The 22,585-nt window shown below is 38.8% G+C and overlaps 3 protein-coding genes across 3 annotated transcripts in view; 2 read left to right on the top strand and 1 right to left on the bottom strand.

Moving 5' to 3' along the window:
- The first annotated feature begins 925 nt into the window (after positions 1-925).
- trim23 (tripartite motif containing 23) lies at positions 926-11,309 on the top strand. The gene is made up of 11 exons (XM_055208977.2): positions 926-1,199; positions 2,020-2,182; positions 3,832-3,953; positions 4,187-4,465; positions 4,781-4,963; positions 5,052-5,267; positions 6,177-6,311; positions 7,313-7,442; positions 8,430-8,540; positions 9,136-9,260; positions 9,628-11,309. Exons 1-11 carry the CDS (start codon positions 1,104-1,106, stop codon positions 9,805-9,807), a joined length of 1,740 nt encoding a protein of 579 aa, XP_055064952.1. The 5' UTR covers positions 926-1,103; the 3' UTR covers positions 9,808-11,309.
- Positions 11,310-11,354: 45 nt separating this feature from the next.
- Positions 11,355-22,547, bottom strand: ppwd1 (peptidylprolyl isomerase domain and WD repeat containing 1). Its single transcript, XM_073874055.1, has 11 exons — positions 22,375-22,547; positions 22,084-22,182; positions 21,710-21,817; positions 20,692-20,812; positions 19,476-19,923; positions 18,702-18,892; positions 15,896-16,085; positions 13,710-13,891; positions 13,336-13,417; positions 13,055-13,237; positions 11,355-11,552 (listed from the first exon to the last, which is right to left on the bottom strand). Exons 1-11 carry the CDS (start codon positions 22,487-22,489, stop codon positions 11,409-11,411), a joined length of 1,863 nt encoding a protein of 620 aa, XP_073730156.1. The 5' UTR covers positions 22,490-22,547; the 3' UTR covers positions 11,355-11,408.
- The window catches only part of adamts6 (ADAM metallopeptidase with thrombospondin type 1 motif, 6), a 106,216-nt gene continuing 106,042 nt past the window's right edge, over positions 22,412-22,585 (top strand). The window contains exon 1 of the mRNA XM_055208973.2: positions 22,412-22,541. The gene's annotated coding sequence lies outside the window, so the exon portion shown is untranslated. The remainder of the gene's footprint in view (positions 22,542-22,585) is intronic.

Below are 22,585 nucleotides of genomic sequence, written 5' to 3'. Positions count from 1 at the left end.
TGTGAAAAAGATCAACCAAGTAAAAATTTGGTTATTGACATTTGGCTCCCCTTGTGATGTCGGAAGGGGATAATACTGCCCCTTAAAGGCGGAGTCCACAATGTTTGAAAAACGCTTTGGAAAAGGAGACGGGCCGACTACCAAAACACACTTATAGCCAATGAGCAGTAAGGAGCGTATCCACTAACCGGCATCCTTTTCGGGTTGCGTATATGTGGGGCGGGTCTATCAACAGAAGGTCCAGATTCTATTGGGGTAGGGGCGTGTTTGTTTAGGTGATTTCAAATATCAACATTGGCTTTCAAACATCGTGGACTCCCTTTAATCTGCACTATCCGACCACGGCACTGCCATTTAGTGTAGAGATCAGCTCATTTGCATTTAAAAGGACACACCCAAAACAGCACATTTTGCTCACATCTACAAAGTGGCGATTTTAACATGCTATAATAAATTATCTGTGGGGTATTTTGAGCTTCACAAACTTCACATGCGCACTCTGAGGACACCAAAGATTTATTTTACATCTTAAAAAAGTCTTGTGAAAAGTGCCCTTTCTTTAAGAATATGATATATTCTATATGATCGTTTATTATTATTATTTTTTTGACTATTTCAATTAATACCCTTTAAATTTATAAATATAAAAAAATAAAGATGATAAATTCATTAAACTTTCAGTAAGTGTTGTACATCATGTCCTTTTGCGCAGACTGATCTCAGTCGACATCAAAGTACCGCGAGAGCGATTCTACAGCATGTGCTTTTGAGACGCTCTCGCGGTACTTTGATGTCATGGGGCAACCGGTCTGCGTAGCATCGTATGAAGTCGAGGACCCCTATTTAATAACGCAACACAGCAACCAACGGAAACAGCTGACGGACTCATCCATTTTCATAGGGGGTGGAAAAGTGACAAGAAGCTGTGACATCATTCCGACATAGACCAAAAATGCTGCATATACCACTTAATGTTTAGAGCCCAGTGTGAACATATGTCATTCTGTAGATAGATAATTTTATATGTAGTGCAATAACTTAAAACTGCCCAAAACACAGTGTTTTTAGCACACCCATGTATCAACAAATGGTTGAGTCCGAGGATGGCCGCCTCTGTGGGTGTAAATAAACAGACGAGCGCCGTATCGATGGAGCCGTGTGTTAGACATGGCCGGGCTACCGGCAGTAATGCGGTAAAGGTGAGTTACATTTGGCATGAATGTCATCTAGACAACATGTCTGGCTTGTATGAAATTATCAGGAGGATATTTTTTGTGTTGCATTGGTAGAGTTCAGTCAGCCGCTGCAGGGCGTTAGCACGCTAATGATGAACATTCAAAACTAGCATTTCGCTCTCTGTATTTATCATGATGCGTTACACACTCGACTCGTTTAAAAACTCTTGACACATTTATGCATAAGTTTACAATTTTAATGAACTGACAAATGTGCACTTAGGATATTACAGGCACTGGATGGGCTAGCTTGATAGGCTAACTGCCCAACTAATAAGAGCCCTTGCAACCAGTGTCCAAAAATGCTGTGCGTCTCATTGTATAGATATCCGTTTTACTAGTAGCCTAGTACACAATTTTTTTTATAAGGGAATGAGATGAGGTTTGATAAATATTCACTGATCAAATTACATTTAGTTTTTGGGTTAAACAATTAATTTACGTCACACATTTAACATTTGTAGTCTGCACTTGATTGCATTAAATATAAAAGAGATACCTCAAAGAAAATCTTTTTAAAAAAATGTTTGTTATGCATTTGCTTTTATAAGTGACTGACAGTGCATTCCAAGTATACACCTTTTTCTATCAGTATGTATGTTTCGTGGGATTCGAACACCAATAACATCTGTGCCGGTAACTGAATACTCAGCCTATTATTTTAATTTGATTGACATTTTTGCATTTGACAGATGTGTTTATCGAAAGCAACTTGCAGTGCTCTCAGACTGTTATGCAGGAACATTAACACATTTTATTTGTGTGTTTGTGTTTTGTTTATCAGGTGTTGGAGTGCGGCGTATGTGAAGATGTGTTTTCACTACAAGGTGATAAAGTACCGCGGCTGCTGCTGTGCGGACACACCGTGTGTCATGACTGTTTGACCCGACTGCCTCTTCATGGCCGGGCGGTGCGTTGCCCGTTTGACAGACAGGTCACTGAGCTGGGTAAGTTAATGTTTTTATTATCATTTGATTAATATTTCACATTTCTTCCTATAGCGCTAGTCACAATTCTGCATTAGTGCACAGAATTTATGCTTTGCAATACATTTTAGCACAAACAGTACTAAAGACATAAGAAAACAGTATAAAAGTAAGGTTAAAATAAAATGCACTATAGCCACTTTTTCGCCACGTACCACCTCCAGACTTTTGTTTGCATAGGTCGCGCATGTGCGTAGAGGAGAATGTAGTATGTAGGCAAAGACTTCGTTGCATAACTGTATGCGTGTACATGGAACGTCTGTGTATCCGAGTACGAGTCAAATAAACTTTGCTTTGCAAGGCTGTGCATTCGACCGTACACGTACGTTTACACACGTAAAAAACTAACTATACTACAGGCTTTACTCACTTGTTTATAGTTATTGCTAGGACAACTAGAATTAGAAACTTCTAATGACTTAAAGGAATAGTCAATTTTCTTAAAAGAAAAATCCAGATAATTTACTCACCACCATGTCATCCAAAATGTTGATGTGTTTCTTTGTTCGGTCGAGAGGAAATTATGTTTTTTGAGGAAGGCATTCAAGGATTTTTCTCGTTTTGATGGAGTTTGGTGGAGCCCAACATTTAATACTTAACTCGACACTTAGCGGTTTTTTTCAACGTAGGACTATAAACGATCCCAAATGAGGCATAAGGGTCTTATCTAGCGAAACGATTGTCATTTTTGAAAAATAAAAATAAAAAATATGCACTTTTAAACAACAACTTCTTGTCTAGGTCCTTTCCTGCGTGACCTAACGTAAATGCGTAGTGACGTAGAGAGGTCACGTGTTACATATATGAAACGCACATTTGCGGACCATTGTAAGAATAAACTGACACAAATACATTAATTAGTATCATTCCACATACAACAACGTCGGAACGGTCCTCTTTCTCAACACTTGTAAACACTGGGGCGTAGTTTCGTGTTCGTCCTCTGTGACCTCTTGACGTCATGACGTATTGCGTGGGGTCACGCTGGCGCATCACGACTGGATCTAGACGTGAAGTTTTGGTTTAAAAGAGCAAATGACAATCGTTTCGCTAGATAAGACCCTTATGCCTCGTTTGGGATTGTTTATAGTCCTTTGAAACTCCGTTGAAAAAACTGTTAAGTGTTGAGTTAAGTATTAAATGTTGGGCTCTATTAAAGTCCATTTAAATGAGAAAAATCCTGCAATGTTTTCCTCAAAAAACATAATTTCTTTTAGACTGAACAAAGAAAGACATCAACATTTTGGATGACATGCATGGTGAGTGGTGAGTAAATTATCTGGATTTTTCTTTTAAGAAAATAGACTATTCCTTTATTGAAAGAGATGGGCAACACACCATAGTATAAAAAGATAGTTGAATAATAACACCGACTGTGAAGTAATTATGACCCTTCCAAATAGTAAATGTAAAAACGTTTCTGGATCATTTTTGCACTTAATAAAGTTACGTACCTTCTATGGAAATATCAAAGAATAATTTAATTTTTTTTAATTCAAATTTTATATATGTAAATTAACTTAATTTAAATTAATTGACAGCAAATTTACAACATTAATGCGTTCTGTAGTGTAGAAACGTCTATACTCAGTTTTTCATTTTCTCTCCAGGTGATTCGGGCGTTTGGGGCTTAAAGAAGAACTTTGCTCTACTGGAGTTGCTTGAACGGCTACAGAACGGTGCCACTAATCAGTCGGGCATGTCGGAGGACGCCCTTCGAGACATGGGAGAGGTTAGAATACATTTACCATGAGGGCAAAATCTGTAAAATTGCTGATTACGTTTCAGCAATCTGTAAAATTGCTGATAAATGTAGTATTCAAGCCACTCCTGTTATAATTCAACAGTCAAACGTGTTAATAAGTTTGGTTATTAATTTCAAACACATCTGTCTAATCAAAAGTGATTACCAGTTTGGATTTCATGTCGACTTTATCAGTTTGATTTCTTCTTGATCTCCATTAGTGCATAATCCGCTGTGATGAAGATGAGAGTCATACCGCCTCCATGTACTGCACTGTGTGTGCCACGCACCTGTGTGCCGAGTGCTCTCAGCTCACCCACTCCACCCGCACGCTGGCCAAACACCGTCGTGTACCCCTGGCAGACAAGCCTCATGAGAAGATGCTCTGCCCACAGCACCAGGTGCATGCCATTGAGTTTGTCTGCCTGGAGGATGGATGCCAGCCAGGGCCGCTCATGTGCTGTGTGTGCAAGGAGTATGGAAAACATCAAGGGCATAAGGTACAGAATCGTAGCTTCTATTTCCATCTAAGAAATTTTTGATATTCTTAATCTCATTCATTATCCTGATAACAACCCTGAAAAGCCTTCTGTAAGTATGGTTATATTTAGGGCTGATTATTGGTCCTACTTACTTTGATTCTGACTTGCGATGTTTTGCATTATCGTTGTTAAAATCCTGCTCACTACTTTCATTGCAAATAAATTTTTACCTTGAGGTTGTAACTAAAAGCAGTTGCTTTTATGAATGAAATCGATTATATCAAGTCCTCTTTGAGTTTTCTGTTTACTTAAATATTCTGAACTTTTTTAAAGCATGCCGTTCTAGAGGCCGAAGCCAACCAGATCCGAGCCTCCATCCTAGACATGGCACACTGCATCCGTACGTTCACAGAGGAAGTCTCCGACTACTCCAGGAAGCTGGTGGGCATCGTGCAGCATATTGAAGGAGGAGAGCAGATCGTAGAAGACAGCATGGGCATGTCCCACACTGAACATGTACGAGCACAATTTTTTGCTAATTGCTAATGCTAAGACTCACCTAACGCAAATGTATCTAATTTTTTCTAATGGGGTTTTCATTCAGGTGCCAGGAACAGCGGAAAGTGCCCGATCCTGTGTCCGTGCCTACTTTGCCGATCTGCACGAGACTCTGTGCCGCCAGGAAGAAATGGCTCTAAGTGTTGTGGATGCTCATGTTCGTGAGAGGCTAATCTGGCTTCGACAACAGCAGGAGGACATGACCATCTTACTGTCGCAGGTGTCTACAGCCTGTCTGCACTGCGAGAGGACACTGCAACAGGTACAGACGAATTTGCTTATTATTAAGTCTTATTATTTGTGTTTTTGTGTTGACCGATATGCCAGTTTATCTTTTATTTAAACTGACAACTAGATGTGTGGATTTCATATCACACACAAAAAAAAAGTTTTAGTCACTTGTGTCAACGCAAATTCAAAATATGTGTTTGTTGCGTCATGTAAATCATTCAAAATAAGTGTCAAAAGGGTTTATGATAAAAGAGACGCTCACATTGACAAAATACTCGCAAGACACTAACTTAACACTAAACGTTGATTTTACATGAGATCATAAACCCCTTCGAAGCATCTGTAACAGGCACAAATTCTCTTTCTTTAGATCTGATTTCAGATCGAATTAGAGCTAATATTATCCAACGAACGCTGAAATAATTGATTAGGCGATGTATTGTGCAGACGCGTCTATGTGCAGCTTGCGCTATTGAAGGGGGAGTAAGTGACGTCGTAAATCAAACAAATCGATAAAGGCATTTATTGAACAATTTTTGAAGACTATTTAATACATTTTTGCAGTCCTAGATCAATTCATTCACTATTCGATGTGGGGTGTCTGTGTTGATACTTGTCATTTACTTTAAATGGGTTCATTTACTGATTTGTGGATCTGTCACTTCATGTCACTGGTGTGGCTTCAGATCACCTTAAGCAAATATCCTAACGCAGAAACTAGACAAATGCTAATCACAAACTAGCTGTTAAAAGCCACGTTTTTTTGTGTTGTGGGGTCCAATGTGATTGGCTGTTGTACCTAAAACAGTCGTGTCAGCACTAAGCTTCAGACATGCATGCCCCCCATCAAGCATCAACGCCCCATGTGAATGTACCGTTAATGTTGCATCATAAACAGTGCTTCAATTTGAGTTCGATTTGTCGTGTTTTTTTTCACCAGGATGATTGCAGGGTGGTTTTGGCAAAGCAGGAGATCAACAGGCTACTAGAGACACTACAGAAACAACAGCAGCAGTTTACAGAACTAGCCGATCACATTCAACTGGATGCAGGCATCCCTGTTACTTTCACAAAGGTACTATTAATGTTCGGGATGGTCAACTTGACTTCCAACAACCTATTCTATTGGTCAGGTTAATCTGTGAGTTTTTGTCTTTTTTAGTACTTTTGCTTTAAAGTGGATGAATTTACAGAAGGCTGTACTTAAGCAATTAAAGCCCACTGTGAGATTTCAAGCTGTCTGGGACAAATTTTGAAATCGTAAAAGATTCCTGGAATCCTAGGCTAAAATCTGCCGTCTTTGATCGCTATTACAGACCGTTGTGATCAAAATTATCCTCAGACAAAATTCTGGCAGTGTCAGAAATTTTGAGACACAATCCTGCTGTGTGACATCTTCCTACGACAACCGGCAGATCAAGAACCAATAGAAGCATAGAACCCGATGACGCAATTAGTGCGACAACAACAAATCAATGCAGACAAATGTAAAAAAAAACAGGTAGACTGTACAGCAGGAGGAGAAACTTGTGGAGTTATGGAGAGTTTGTACAACGTGTCATAGGCACTGTACCATGATAGGATAAAAAATTAAGCGGCCTGGAAAGAAATCGCGATGGAAATACAAATGCCAGGTACTCGTCTCCTTCAAATTTTTCTTCTGCTTTATGCTCGAGACAAGTCATGATTAAAATGAACAGTAGATGTTGTTTCAATTTGCTAGCCTTCGCTTCAGAGTGTGTTTACCGAGCCGTCGTCCATCGAGGACGTAAAACTACGGAAGCGTTTGTTTGCGTGCATCTGATTTTTAAAAGTCTTTAAACGTGTACAGTCTGACATTGATGGAAACTGAGATCATACAGTGTGACATGGACTTAACTACGACCTTGATCGCACAGTGTGGCAAGCAACAATCCTAAAGGACTATTTAAAATCGCAGAGTGTATACCAGGCTTAACTTTGACTGTCAGCATGCTTTAAAGTATCTTAAGTTAATCTCCATTAAAAGCAATGTTGTTGTTTGTCATGTGCTTTTAATGTCTGAACATATAACTAAAGAATCTGTCTTTCTTTCAGGATAACCGTGTACACATCGGCCCAAAGATGGAGATCCGGGTTGTCACTCTGGGCTTAGATGGGGCTGGCAAAACAACTATTCTCTTTAAACTGAAGCAAGATGAGTTTATGCAGCCCATACCAACCATAGGTATCCACTTATATTATATATAATTTTTTTATAAATGCACACTAATGCAAACTGGATGGATTTATTGATGGCAAAGTTAAGCCTGGTTTATACTTCTGCATTGGACCGTAGCACCACGTAGCCTCACGTGCACTTTTCTAAAATGCAACAATGCGTCAATTATACGCGGGCGCAAGCACTAGAACCCCTCTCCCAGATAAACAAAAAATCTGTGATCTATATAGTGGTGCATTTCTGCTTACGACTGTAAAAACAAAGGTGGACCAAGTTGAGGAGTGATATTTAACACCTTAATATGCAACACAAGAGGCTGTCTATTTGCCATCATCACTACTGTATTTTCCGCACTATAAGTCGCTCCGGAGTATAATTCGCATCAATCAAAAAGGTGTCATAAAGACAAAAAAACAATGGACTACACGTCACATTTATTTAGAAAATAATTTCACAACATCCAAGCCGAAGGACAGACATTTAATCAGGAAAGGCAAGTTATTCAACTAAACAATAGCGCACAGAACAACAGGCTGAATAGGTGTCCGTACATTAATGTTATACAAACAGTTATTTACACAATACACAATAGCATACTGAACATACCTGGGAGGCTGAATAGGCTAAATGAACAGAACAAGCCAATGCGCATAAAGTTTCGCAGGCTCGTCGTCATTCCACTTCACTGAATTCATTAAATTACATAAATACAGGAGCAGCATATAGCGGACTCTCGTGGCTGTAGACTGTAATGGTGTCTTTTGGTTCATATATGTCAAAATGAATTCATACTGACTTACAAGTCGCACCTGACTATAAGTCGCAGGACCAGCCAAACTGAAAAAAAGTGTGACTTATAGTCTGGAAAATGCGGTAATTACTCACAAATCAAAACCGGCGCGTAGCCTACCATGTAGGGGTTACGTTGTTGATCCGACACAGAATTATAAATCAGGCTTTATAACTGATTACTAACTATTTTGTTTGTTTAAGGTTTCAATGTAGAAACCGTTGAATACAAGAATCTGAAGTTCACCATTTGGGATGTGGGTGGCAAGCATAAACTCCGGCCACTGTGGAAACACTACTATCTCAACACACAAGGTACTGCAGAACACACGTGCATCTCTTTCACAGTACAAGTATTGTAAACCACATACTGTTTTTTTTTATTGTTATATATATATATATATATATATTTATACCACAGGTCTGTTGAATGCTGCAGTCTGATTGGCTGAGAAATGTTCTATGGGTGTTAATTATTTTTCTGTAAACGGCACACCTAAAAATAGGCACCAAAGCAATGTTTGTAGTAACCGTGGTATAAGCGGAATAATTGACTCCGGTCCTTTGAATTATTTGAAAACAATGCTTCGCGTCGTGCCGCATTACCACCTTGGTGTGCATTATTTTCTTATAATTCAATGGCCCGTCTTCAATTATTCCTTAAATTTAGCACGTGCCATCACAGAATTAAACACAATTCTCATGTCCGTAGTCTGATCATTGATTAAATTAATTTGAGAAGTGGGATGCATTGCATTGTGGGATACAATACTCACTAGTTTTCGCTGATTGTATAATGCACATTTTTTGTGTATTGCATCCATAAGGGAAATTTGCATACTGTATACATACAGGAAAAAAATTTAAAAGTATGCATGCTATTTTTAACATCTTTTCTCATTTCTTCTAGCGGTGGTGTTTGTGATTGACAGCTGTCATAGAGATCGGCTGATGGAGTCTCACAGCGAGCTGGCCAAGCTGCTAACAGAGAAAGAGCTCAGGGATGCTCTGCTGCTCATCTTCGCCAACAAACAGGTGAGAGGTGGGCTGTGGTGTCATTTAGGAACAGAAGGATGTGAATACATTGTGATCATAATTTCTGCCCATTCGAGATTATTACATATAAATTATTACAATTTTCACATGTCTCACAGATACCTAATTCACTTGCTACTAACACGACTTTGAAAAACACGAAAAACACGACTTTGTTTCCAGACTGATAAAAATCGTGTTTGCCTTGTAAAGTCAACCATTCAAATTCGAATTTGACAGATAGAAAAAGTGATTTCCAGTTTATCGCAACACGTGTCAGATTGTTTGGTTACTTTACCGATGTATCGGCCACCGCTACTAAAATGTTTTCTGTAATTGGAATCATATCTGATTTGGCTCTCTGTAGGACGTCCCCGGTGCCGTGTCCGTAGAGGAGATGACTGAACTCCTGAGCTTACACAAACTGTGCTGCGGCCGCAGCTGGCACATCCAGGGCTGCGACGCCCGCAGCGGCATGGGTCTGCACGAGGGGCTGGACTGGCTCTCGCGCCAGCTGGTGGCCGCTGGGGTTTTGGATGTGGCCTGAGGGGACGCTCAAACCCGAGTCCGAGACTGTCCGTGTCATTTGCACATCGCTCGCGTTAACCTTCATTATCACGCTGTATCATCATTCACTAGTAGACTTACTGCAGTGTGCGCTTGTAGCTCAATGGTGCTCATTTAAGCATTTCAAAGAAATATTCTGGGTTAAATGTGAGAAATCTGTCTCACAGAAAATAGTTTTGCTCTTTTTGGGATGAGTCGGATTATTTTCTGTAGTAATGGACAGTTTGGCACCATAGCTTTCGATAGATCAGCGCACGTGAGTAAACTTATTGTCAATATAGAAGTTTAATATTTGGTCAACGCTATTATTATGTTCAAGGTCAGTTCATTTATTTAGTTTGGTAGTTAGATACTTATAGGGTATATTTCTTAGAGGTGTTTCGAACTTAAAAAGGCAAATGCCCGGAAAATGAAATGCCTAAAGGGATAGCTCACCCAATAATGTAAATCTTGTCTTTATGTTGTCCTACACCTGTATGAGTTTCTTTATTCTGTCGAACACAAAAGATCTTTTAATAAGTTGTGATAAGCACACAGTTGATGGTACCCATGATGTTTGTTTTTTCTACTAGAAGTTAATGGGTATCGTCAACTATTGTGTGTTTACCGTAATTTATTCAAATATCTTCTTTTGTGTTTAACACAACTCACACTGGTTTGGAGCAACAGAGATAAAGTAAATAATGACCGAATTTTCATTTTTGAGTGAATTATCCCTTGTCATAAAATGTCACAATATAAAAAATCTTAATAGTCCCCCCTTCTATCCATTTTTTATTTTTATAGTGAATAGTTTTGACTGTAAATATTTATTTAAATGTATCTAGTGGTCCTAAGACTAATGCATGGGCGCAGGTGTATTTTCACCATGTTTGGAGAGATGGATGTTGGTTACTGATAATTTATATATTTTTTAGGAGGATTGTAGTTCTCATTTTGTCTCATCTTCAGCTGTGACGTACATAAACACAAACTCATCCATCCTACCTGCACACTGCTTATTAATATACGGCTGAGGACATCATACGTCCTCTCGAAACAAGTATTTCTTGGCCTGTTGTTACAAATGCTGTTGTTATTGTATACATTTAAGGTTGGCTGTATGTAAATGCTCTATTATAAATATTAGCATTTGTTTTTCAAACCCATCCTTTAAAAATAAGATGATTTGCTGGTCTTTCGGTTGGTTTGACCGTTTTCATCAGCGTTTCACTATACGAGATCATCCTAAACCAGTAAAGACCAGCATGCTTTCTTTCAGCATTGCTCCTCATTGCTATGTAATGTTGACTAACTGTACTTAAGTGAAGCTTTTCCTCTTCTCTCTCTCTCTCTCGATGGAGGTCATGAAAGACCCTTCAGTGTTCTTAATGTGAGTTTTGGAAACCTTTCGAGAAGCACACCCACACATTTGTTATTGATTTGATGATGGCTTTTTGTATAACCATTAATAATGTTACGCTATTAAAACACAACAGAAAACCCTGGCTCTTATTCAATGGTGCAGCGCTAACAAAAAGGAGAGTGTTTTTTTAAAAAAAAGGTACTTTATTTTTTTACAAAATCAGAAGATTGGAATTTTTATTTGACTGTGATGTTTATGATACTGATGTCTTCGTATGGCTTGTCAGTCTTGGGGTTGACTTTAACATTTGAGATCCTCTGAACCACCTCCATACCTTTAGCGGTCCTTCCAAAAACAGTGTGCTTGTTGTCCAACCAGGGCTATGTAAAGAGGACAAGACAGGTTAGATGGCTGTTTTACAAACTATTTGAAGATATGTGTGGAAAAAAGTCTAAATCTAATGATGAGATTTCAAGCATCAAAGTTTGATTTCAATTATTAATTTCAATATTTGACATGATTTTACACAGCCAATAATAAAGATATCAAGGGTCTATTTTCACAGAAATGTTCTTTACATTACGGAGGTTGTCACATCGTCTTTGAAGTTTGTGTTGTTAAAGGGATAGTTCACCCAAAAATGAAAATAATGTTCATGTTCGGAACACAGTTTGGGATGTTTTGTATTTGGTCCGGGGGCTTGTTGACCCTTCATTGCAGGTGTATGTGCGGTGTGCTGTCCGTGTCCAGAAAGGTAATAAAAACATCATCAAAGTAGTCCATGTGACATCAGTGGGTCAGTTAGAATATGTTGAAGCATCGAAAATACATTTTGGTCCAAAGTAATGACTTTATTCGGCATTGTCTTCTCTTCCGCGTCTGTTGTGAAGCGCAGTGACGCAGCTGACGTGTTATCTGGTGCCCCATAGCTGTCATTTTTTTGAGCGCCCGGGGTTCTTTACAGTCTGAGGGAGACGCACGCTGTAAGTTTGAAAAAAAAAACTGCAAACATGTCTGAGGTAACACGTCCAGTCACGTGACTTTAGTCTTGCGCATGCGCTTCACAATAGACGCGGAAGAGAAGACAATGCTGAATAAAGTTTTATTTTTTGTTATTTTTGGACCAAACCATATTTTCGATGCTTTAACACATTCTAACTGACCCACTGATGTCTCACAGACTAATTTGATGTTTTTATTACCTTTCTGGACATGGACCGTATACCGTACGTAAAATTTCCATGAAGGGTCAACAAGCTCTTGAACTAAATATTAAAACATCTTAAACTGTGTTCCGAAGATGAACAGAGGTCTTAAGCCTGGGATACACTGCACGATTTTTGTCCTCTTATAAGATCATTACCTTATCACACTGTGCGACATGTATCGCTTAAACTCGGGTACGAGAGGCATGTAGACTGTACGATGATGACACGGAAGCTTCGGCGGCAGCGTCACACGTTGCGCAACGTCACCAGCATGCGCTCGTGGTAAACAAATACCGGCGCGCAGGTCGTAGCAGCAAACACACTGTGCGGTGATCATGCCGAATTTCTGACACTGTCGGAAAACTATCGTAGGCTATCTTTGGACGCAAGACCAGGAAAACGGCCGTCTTTGAACCTCTCTCACCGTACGACAAAGGACCACCGATGAAGAGCGATTGTTTCACACAAAACTCGTGGCGATTGTTTCACGATGGCAATCTTTCGTCTGGGACAGCCAATAATCGTGCAGTGTATCCCGGGCTTTACGAGTTTGGAACGACATGAGGGTGAGTCATTAATGACATTAAAGGGATAGTTCACCCAAAAATGAAAATAATGTAAAACTTCGATGTAAAAATGTCGTAGTAAGTATAGTAATTTCTAGATGGTCTTACAGTTGGGACAACAGTGATGAAGAACTGTGATCCATTGGTTCCTGGGCCTCCGTTGGCCATACTGAGGGTGTAGGGTCTATCGTGTCTCAGTGTGGCATGAAATTCATCTTCAAACTCTCCACCCCAGATGCTTTCTCCACCCATGCCTGTGCCCGTCGGGTCACCGGTCTGGATCATGAAGCCCTATACACCAGATAGACAGGGTAACCGTCAAGGATCTCGCACATCTTTAGCACTCACTTACTTCATAGCTAACAGGATTCAAGATACTGTCCTCATACCTTGATGACACGATGAAATATGTGGCCGTTGTAGTAGCCGTTCCTGCTGTGAACGCAGAAGTTCTCCACAGTTTTGGGACACCTGAGGAGTGAACGATAATGTCAAAACTCCAGGGGTCTCATTTCTAAAACTGTGCGTAGGCAAAAATTATTAAGACTTAAAACAAAGCAATGTTCCCTTTATAAATCACAGATCACCCGCAAGTGTTCATGCATGAATCATCCTCAGATCCCACCTTGCAAGCCCATTTTCCCATCAAGTTTGTTTTTATAGATCACAACCTTTGCGCGGAAACTGGCACGCTTTATAAATGAGACCCCAGGTATCAATAAATGTACAGGCAAACTGAAACATGTGAAAAACACAGACATACTCCACAGGAAAGAGTTTGATATGTATGTCGCCCATGGTGGTGTGAATGATGGCACTGTCTGACACCCTTTTCGGCCCTTCTGCTTGCGTGGCCGCCATCACTTCCTCTTTAGAAGGTTTCTCGTTAAAGATATCACGGTCTGATTCGGCGCTCTTGGTGTCCTCCGGCTCTCTCTTTGTGAACTGTGAGATATTCAACAACAAAATCCAATATTAAGGTTTAGAACAAAACAAAGGTGAATAAATGTGACCCTGGACAGGTACCCCCTCAGGTATATTTGTAGCAATAGCCAACAATTCATTGTGTGTGTCAAAATTATAGATTTTTTTTAAATGCCACAAATCATTAGCATATTAAAGATCATGTTCCATAAAAATATTTTATAAATTTATTATCGTTAATATATAAAACATTATTTATCATTAGTAAAATGTGTTGCTAAGGACTTCATTTGGACAACTTTAAAGGCGATTTTCTCAATATTTAGATTTTTGGCACCCAAATTTTCAAATAGTTGTATCTCAGCCAAATATTGACCTGTCCTAACAAACCATACATTAATGGAAAGCTTGTTTATTCTGCTTTAAATAAAAAAAATTGACCCATATGGTTTTGTGGTCCAGGTAGAGCCCTGCACAGGCCAAAAACTCCAGCCCTAACCCGGCCCGAAGTGTTCAAGCCCTACCCGACCCCAGCCCGACAATGCCTGCAATTTTTCAGCCTGAACCCGACCTGACCCGAGACCAATATCAATCACTTTTAAGCTCTCTCTGACGCGCGCGCTCTCTCTCTCTCTCTCTCTCGGACACGTGTTCTCAAACATAATAAGAGGTGAAGTATAGCTTTAGCTTACAGAAATGCTTACTGCTTTAATGTAGGGAGTTATAATAGTTAATTGTTCACAGTTCATATTTATGATCTTATAGTCCATCTGAAAAATTTTGTACGAACTGACTGTATTCTTCAGAAAAACACTGAATAACTTATCTTCCCTTACCTGTCGCTGTTCAGTGTGCAATTAATTAATAAAAAATAGTATGACGTTAATTTTTAAAAGTGTGCGAGGTATATGCACGTCCTCCCCTAGCAACACAGAAATAGTAAAAAGCGCAATCGGCTAAACGAGCATTAAATATTAATATGACGTTGATTTTTTTGTTTTTATTAATTTATATTCACAAAACTTATCATCAAAACATCGATTAAAATTAAGAGACAAATTATATAAAACGAAATTCATTTTAAAGTAGCAAGAAAAAGTTAAATTAAACTCGAAAATAATATCTGACCCATTACAATTCTCCCTTCAAATTGACCTTTACAACGCCCTATATGGCATGTAAATTACGGTCTATCTTTCGTAATAAGCTAACTAAATTTAAACAAAACATAAACAACATTACAACAATATTCAAACCCAACAATACTCAAACATAAATATAAAACAGACATTATCTATAACAGTGGTTTTCAATCTTGTCCTAGGGGACCCACAGCTCTGCATATTTTGTATGTCTCCCTTAACTGACACACCCAGTTCTGTTCATGGATCTCTCCCTTAATGAGCTGATGATTTGAATGAGGTGTGTTAGATAAGGGAGACATGCAAAATGTGCAGGGCAGTGGGTCCCCTAGGACAAGATTGAAAACCACTGATCTATAAGGATACATAAAACAATCTGATATAGCGTTTATAATAGCTGGTTGGTAGATGTTTACTATTTTTGGCAAAACCTCCATTGCAAACCTCCATTCACCTGAATAAAAATAATTTTTACTTTGAAAATGATGCGCTGTCACGTTAACATGAGCTGTTTGTTTACATAAGACTCCATCTATGTCATTTACACTGAAGCGCAACGTCTGAGTTCTCAAACTAAATCAGGGTCTGTAGCGTTTGCGAACGAATCCGTTTATGATGGTCGAAAACGGTGGTGTAGTGTAAACGAAAGGTGTAAACGTAGCAAAAGTAACGCGTTTTAAAGGATAAACACATTAATGTAAACATAGCCTCAGATGCGCGCTGTCTCTGCTACACAGGCAAACACACACACACACGAGGAGAGACGCTAAAATAAGCCCGAGTCTGTAAAATGGACTTAGCCTGTTGGGCCCCGACGGGCTTGTAGGGCTCTAGGTCTAGGGTCACAAATGACAAATACTTATGAAAACAAGTGACACTGTACCATGTAAAAGCGATTCTTCTTGAAGGCCGTGCAGAAGATGGTTGGGTCTGAATCATAGTTCTGCAAGGCTGGGTTGTCCGAGGCTTTCATCTCAATGGTTGGAGCTGCCTTCATGGTCTTAGCTACACCTTGAAACAGACTCAGCTGCACCACACGAATGTTCTCCTGTTTCCCCAGGATCCTCACACACCTGAGTGACAAATGACAATGAAGAAAGTGATCAGTTTTGTGCTGCTATTAAAGGGATAGTTCACCAAAAATGAAAGTTATGTCATCACTTACAATGTAATTAGGGCTGTCACGATTATGAAATTTGGCTGACGGTAAATTGACTAATAAACTGTGAGGATTATGACGATTAATTGCCCGTTTAGGGCTTTGGAAATATGACGATTAATTATCGGTTTTATTGCTTTGCCATTTAATTCACATAATTTTTTGTTTGTTTGTTCATGAATAATTTTCAAACATGATCCTTCTAAGGTCATATTAGTAGGCTACTGGACCACATGTCTGTAGTGGCTGCAAAAAAAATAAATCCTTACAGATCCTTAAGAATAGCATCTTTCACTTCCCTAAATTTGGAATTGTTGTTTTGGAAATGTATGTTTTTCCTGGCAGTTAAAAGTTTTGCAGTTTGTTTTTTTCACTGTATTGAATGGCTATGGCTTAGATTTTTTTGAGTTACACTGTCAGTTAAAGGCCCTGTCCCAAATGGCGCACTTCATGTGGACTTTCGGTCTCGTGGCCTTAAATTGCGTGCGCTCGCTTAGTCCACGAGTCCGTAGGGTGTCCCATCTGTCATTTTTACGCTTTGAAGTGTGCTCATCAGCGCCTCCTTTGCCCCCTTGATGCGGTCTTCAGCGAAGCCCGCACTGCAGCAGGCTTCGCGCACTTTACCAACCCAGAAGTCCTTGCGAAAGAGCAATCAGACCAATCAGACGACGGAAGGGAGGAGCTCACACTGACAGGCAACTTCTCTACCTATTTCCGGTGTGACGCTCGAGTCTGTCCCAAAATACGACTCCGTTGCACCCGCGTGGACTCGTATTAAGGGTCCCTAAAGTCTGGACTACGTGATGTCATCAAAGTGTGGACTCTGAGGAGGACCACAAGTCCGGAGTGTGCCATTTGGGACAGGACCAAAGAGCGGCATCTGATTTATACCGGCACTGCAGCTCCCCCTTGTGTTTTTTAAAGAGATGTGCAATCATTGCGGTGATCTGAAATTATCGAGATGAGGTCAAACAATTGCCATGAGACGATTATTTAATCATTGTGACAGTCCTAGGTAATTTATACAGGTTTGGAATAACTCATTTCAAACATTTTTTTTAAATATCTTCATTTGCGTTCAGCAGAACAAAGGAGATCTAGGGCACCATTGACTTCAATAGTAGGCATGGGCCGGTATAAGATTCTGGCGGTATGATAACCTTTAGCCAAAATACCACGGTTTCACGGTGTTACGGTATTGCCATTGCAACACTAAAATGTGTCATTTTTTAAATGCCAGGTAAATTTAAAGCCTTTAAATTATAATATGCTTTCAAAAAACATATAATATGTTTGTAATGTATATTAAATGTAAACAAATCAATCAGATGACTTAATGATTTAATGAATTTTGTATAAACACAGCTCATACCTTGGAGACGGTATCACAGAATATTTCAGTGGTTTTGAAACCTTGACTGTTTAAAACCTCGGTATACCTTGAAGCCGGTAATCGGCCCATGCCTATTCAATAGTAGAAAAAAATTATGCTACGGAAGTAAATGGGGCCTCTGCTGTGTTTGGTTACAAACGTTCTTCAAAATATCTTTGTGTTCAGCAGAACAAATTTATACAGGTTTGAGTAAATGATTTTTGGGTAAACTATCCCTTTAAAATGTTTCAGGTGATACTATCAAATGTAGACTGATTTAAAAAGAAGCAATTATAATGAAAAGTCTATAATCCTACCCACTTTAAAGTAATAAACTGCAGTGGAAAAGCAAAACAAAGCAAAGCAAGCTGTGCCAAGCCTCGTCATACCACACGGTGGAAAAATGCTATTAGACAATAGTAAAGGGCTAGATTATCCAATAGCTCATAAGAAAGCAGAAAACTTCTTTTAGAAGAGAAGTTATTTATTATATTTTGACTAGTGCTGCACAATTAATCGCATCGCAATTGCGATGTCAGCCTGTGCGATTATATGACAGCAAAATGTTGCAATTATATTAAATAAATAAATCTGTGGAATGTGTTAACACAAACTTTCTGATAACAGTTTGATGATTTTCCTTGCCGTTTAAAAAAAGAAAGAAAAATGAACAAAAAAGGCAGTGCATGTGTGGCATGCAAGTGTGTGGCGTGTGGCGTCACTTGTGTGTGCGCAGCGCGGAAATACCAGAGCGAAGATGGATGCAGAGGAGATTGGCAGTGATCTGGTAGCTGAAAAAACCCTCGACGTCTGTTGTATGGCGGTATTTTGGATTAAGGATTACTGACACTGAGCAGTTGCTACATCACGTGGCAATACGAAAACATTTCTAGTTTAACAAATACACATTTTAGCATTATCACTAAACTGTGTGTGGATTTTCCTTAAAACCCATCAAGTTGACTCATGATACCATTTATTATAATCGCAACCGCACATCGTAATATTAGCATCAATAACCGCAATGGGAAAAATTACCCAAATCGTGCAGCCCTAATTTTGACCAAAGATTACGGACACATCTGTCTTTTATCATTAGAATAATATCTAAAGAAATTAGTCCAATTTTTTGCTTTGTATATGCTTGAGCTTAAATACCTGTTAGTTTCCACATTTATGACCTTGATGCCCAGCATAGTGCCGTAAAGCACAAAGTGTCCGGTCTCATCAAAGATGATGCTGGTCAGTCTGATGCCGTCCACCTTTTCAAGTTCTCGCTCTACAGCCATTCTGCGCCCAAACTCCATATCAGGCAACTGCTGCCTCATCTGCTGGAGCTCTGTGAACATCTACCATTGACAAAGATAACAAAAAATATATATATTAGTGTAGTTTAAATCTTCAAAATAATTATTTTTTCTGTACAGCAATATCCTTGCCAGTCTTTCCCATGTAATGAAACTATTTCTAAACCTGTAGAATAGGGATGCATAACGATTTATCGCGATTAATCTATGACAGAATAAAAGTTTTTGTTTACATTATATAGGTGTGTGAACTGTGTATAAAAACTTTGTATAGAGAAATGCACACACATGCATGTATATATTTAAGGAATGTTTACATGTGTATATACATTTGTATATTTATGTATCATTTATATTATATATAAATAATTTTTTTTTAAATCTTAAAATTTTACATTCATGTGTGCTTATTTATATATATACATAAATATTATACACAGTTGAGTTCACACACATATATGATGTAAACAAAACTTTTATTCTACTAATCGTGATAAATCGTTATGCATCCCTACTGTAGAATTTTCCTTTAATCATTAAAAATATATATCAATCATATAAAAAAGGGAGAATTTAGATTTTTTGATTTTGCCTGTACACATTTGTATATTAAACATGATTTTACCGTTAAAGATTCATCGAACACTCTCATCAGCTTCCCAGTCAGGAAACGGAAAATCCTCACTTTCCGGTCAACAGCGATTGTGGCCATTTTCTTGCCGTCTTGAGAGAAGGCCAGGCTGGTTGGATATGTTTGGCATTTGGCAAACTCATACAAGTCCGTGTCCGTCTTAAACTCCCATTGCACCTGTCGTGGAAATTTGAATTCACTCGGGAGCCCCGTCCAGTATTCCAACATGCCTGCTTTATCGGCCGAGACGATGACGCGATACTTTGGATTCAGACGGATTTGAGACAACGGTGCGTTGTGCATCTTGTCAAACGTGTGCAGGGGCTGATTACCTCCACGACCATCGTACACGAAAATCTTCCCTGTTGATTTCTCGGAACAGGCGACTGTGGAAATGGCATCGCCTGGATTATAAATCCACTCACACTGGCCCGGATGGAAGCTAGAATAAAAAACATTTGCTTAAGATTACAAAAACGTGTATGATAAAATAACAAAATATACACTGCAAAAAATGATTTAAGAAAAAAATCTTAGTATCTTTGTCCTGCTCACAGTAGAAATATCCAAAAATTCAAGCAAAAAAATCTGCCAATGGGGTAAGCAAAAAAATCTTAAAGGAACAGTATGTAGGATTGTGGCCAAAACTTATATTGCAATCACAAAACTTGTGGCAAAAACTGGTACTGCAATCACGCAACTGATGGCCAATACACAAAATGACAACATAAACATCAGTTGAGGGCTGCAACACCACCTTTTAAATGACAATATCCTGGCCAGACCACTGTTGTCAGTGATGTAAGTATTTGAAATGAAAATGATTTCTTAATGTCTAGTGACATATCAGGGCCATTTTATGATTAACTTATATAAATTTCTTACATACTGTTCCTTTAAACATTTTTCTTAAACACTAAATTCAAGAAAAAATTGCTTACCCCATTGGCAGATTTTTTTTTTGCTTGTTTTATGCACAAAATCACTTAAATTAGATATTTTTGGTCTAAAAACTAGACTTATTTTCTTGGGTCGTTTTGCTCATCAAGAAAAAGCATCTTGATTTATAATTTAAGAATTTTTTGATATTTTTACTGAAAACAAGACAAAAATACCAAGATTTTTTTTTCTTGAAAATCAATTTTTTCATTGTATATAGTGTTAGCTTTTAATATGCCTGACCAATCCAAGAAAAAGATCAAGATTTCACCCAAGTTTAAGCATGTTGATCATGTCAAAGTTGACCACATCAAAAACTTTCATAGCCCGATCATCTCCCACAGAACAGCAAAGTGCACCCTCAGCACTCGCAGAAATGCACTCGACCTGACCTACAGACAAAAACAAAACAAAACAACTCAAGTAAATGAGGGTGATTTGCATTTTGCACATCTACAAAAGCACAGCCACAATGCAGCTATCTTCAGTGGTTGCCATGGTGTTGTTAAATGGTTGCAAGGGTGTTCTGGATGGTTCCCAAAGGATAAAACTTAAAGGACGCAACGTGTAAATTTTAGCAGCATCTAGCGATGACGTTCTGAATTGTAACCTATAGACCCTTTTCCTGTTCGTACACAATGATGACATGGCAGCGTATGTGCGCACATTTAGGCAACGGAAGTATTGTAAGAATCAACAGTGAAGCAACACAAACAGTAAGTTATTTAAAAAGTTAATTTTATCAACTTTTTCAACACAGCTACCAGATCCGTGTACTATAGTGGAGTGGATAGAAGACGTTAGCTGATGGCCAAAAATAAAGTTGCCAGATACATATATACATATATAAGTATATTATATTAGTGCAACCAAATGCAACAACCAGACATTTTGATGCTGGGAAACTGTTATAATAAACTTTCTGAGTTGCTAACACGTTAGAACCATTTGGGAATAACACCACTTCTGTTGCCAAAATGCGCGCGCAGGCTTTTTGATCACGTGAGCTGTAAAGGGTCTATGGCTCAGTCCACCGTTCACTCCCCATCAGAGCACATAGGGATGCTACACTTGGTAAGTGCACTGGAAGGACTTCTATGTATACTATATAGCATTTTTGTCAAGAGATAGATCCTCCGAAAATGTAAACATTGCACCTTTAAATTTGCAATTTAAATTTGCAATTTAAAGGTGCAAAGTTAGGGTTTGTTTTGATAAGTAATGATGTTTGCCCTTGTAGCACTCTAGGAGCAGATCTAGTTACAGGACGGACACCAGAGTAAACTCACCCAAGTGACTACGGAGATGCTTTACAAACTCTATTCCCTCATCTTCCTTCTTCTTCCAAAACTTCACGTGGCCGTCTTGACTCGCTGTGATGATAAAATCTGTTTTGGGATGGTACATGTGAGCATTGCATCAGTTTACATGAGCTATATATCAAAACATACACATTATTAATCAATTTAATGACATAATAATAAGATTGTTGTAAGCCATTTTATGATTTAGTCAGGGCATATATTTGTATATTAAAAAGATATGGCTGTGTTGCTTGGTTTAACAAAGCAAAATATATTACGGCTGATGAGTACATGCAAGTTACCCTTGATATGGGGTCACTAATCTACTTAAATCATGTCTAGGGTGATGACTTACTTGGTACAAACAATGTGTGTTATAACATCTCTGTGCATGTAACTTCTTTCATACATGGCGGCTGAGGGCAAATTGTCCAAATAAACTCTTTCGTACTCAAGAACTGCAAAGAGAACACAAATCACTTTCGGGGTTAACGAAATATTAAAATTATACAATTTACGTTCAGTGTTGAAGGATAATAAACACATGCTTTCCTCCGGAGTTAGCACAGGCGCCTATGATGCCTCGCATAAGTAGACAACGGCATATAATTGTTGAAGCCAAGACTTGATCAAAAAAATAAAAGCAATACCTTTCTTCTTCTTTGTTTGTGTAGCCTCGCTGGGCAGAGGACCAACCCATTCGTCTTCATCCTCCTCTAACTTTCGTTTGTTTTCTGAAACACCGCTGGTCACATCGGACGCCATTTTTGCGTACAGTTTATACTTCTTCTTCGGTGGTGTGCCGGGTGGTTTTAAGGTAACAGACGCCTTTCATACTCTATACTGCCGCCTAAAGTATAG

Source organism: Misgurnus anguillicaudatus, chromosome 12, assembly GCF_027580225.2.
Source record: "Misgurnus anguillicaudatus chromosome 12, ASM2758022v2, whole genome shotgun sequence".
Classification (NCBI taxonomy): domain Eukaryota; kingdom Metazoa; phylum Chordata; class Actinopteri; order Cypriniformes; family Cobitidae; genus Misgurnus; species Misgurnus anguillicaudatus.
This window is presented reverse-complemented; position numbering and strand designations above follow the sequence as displayed.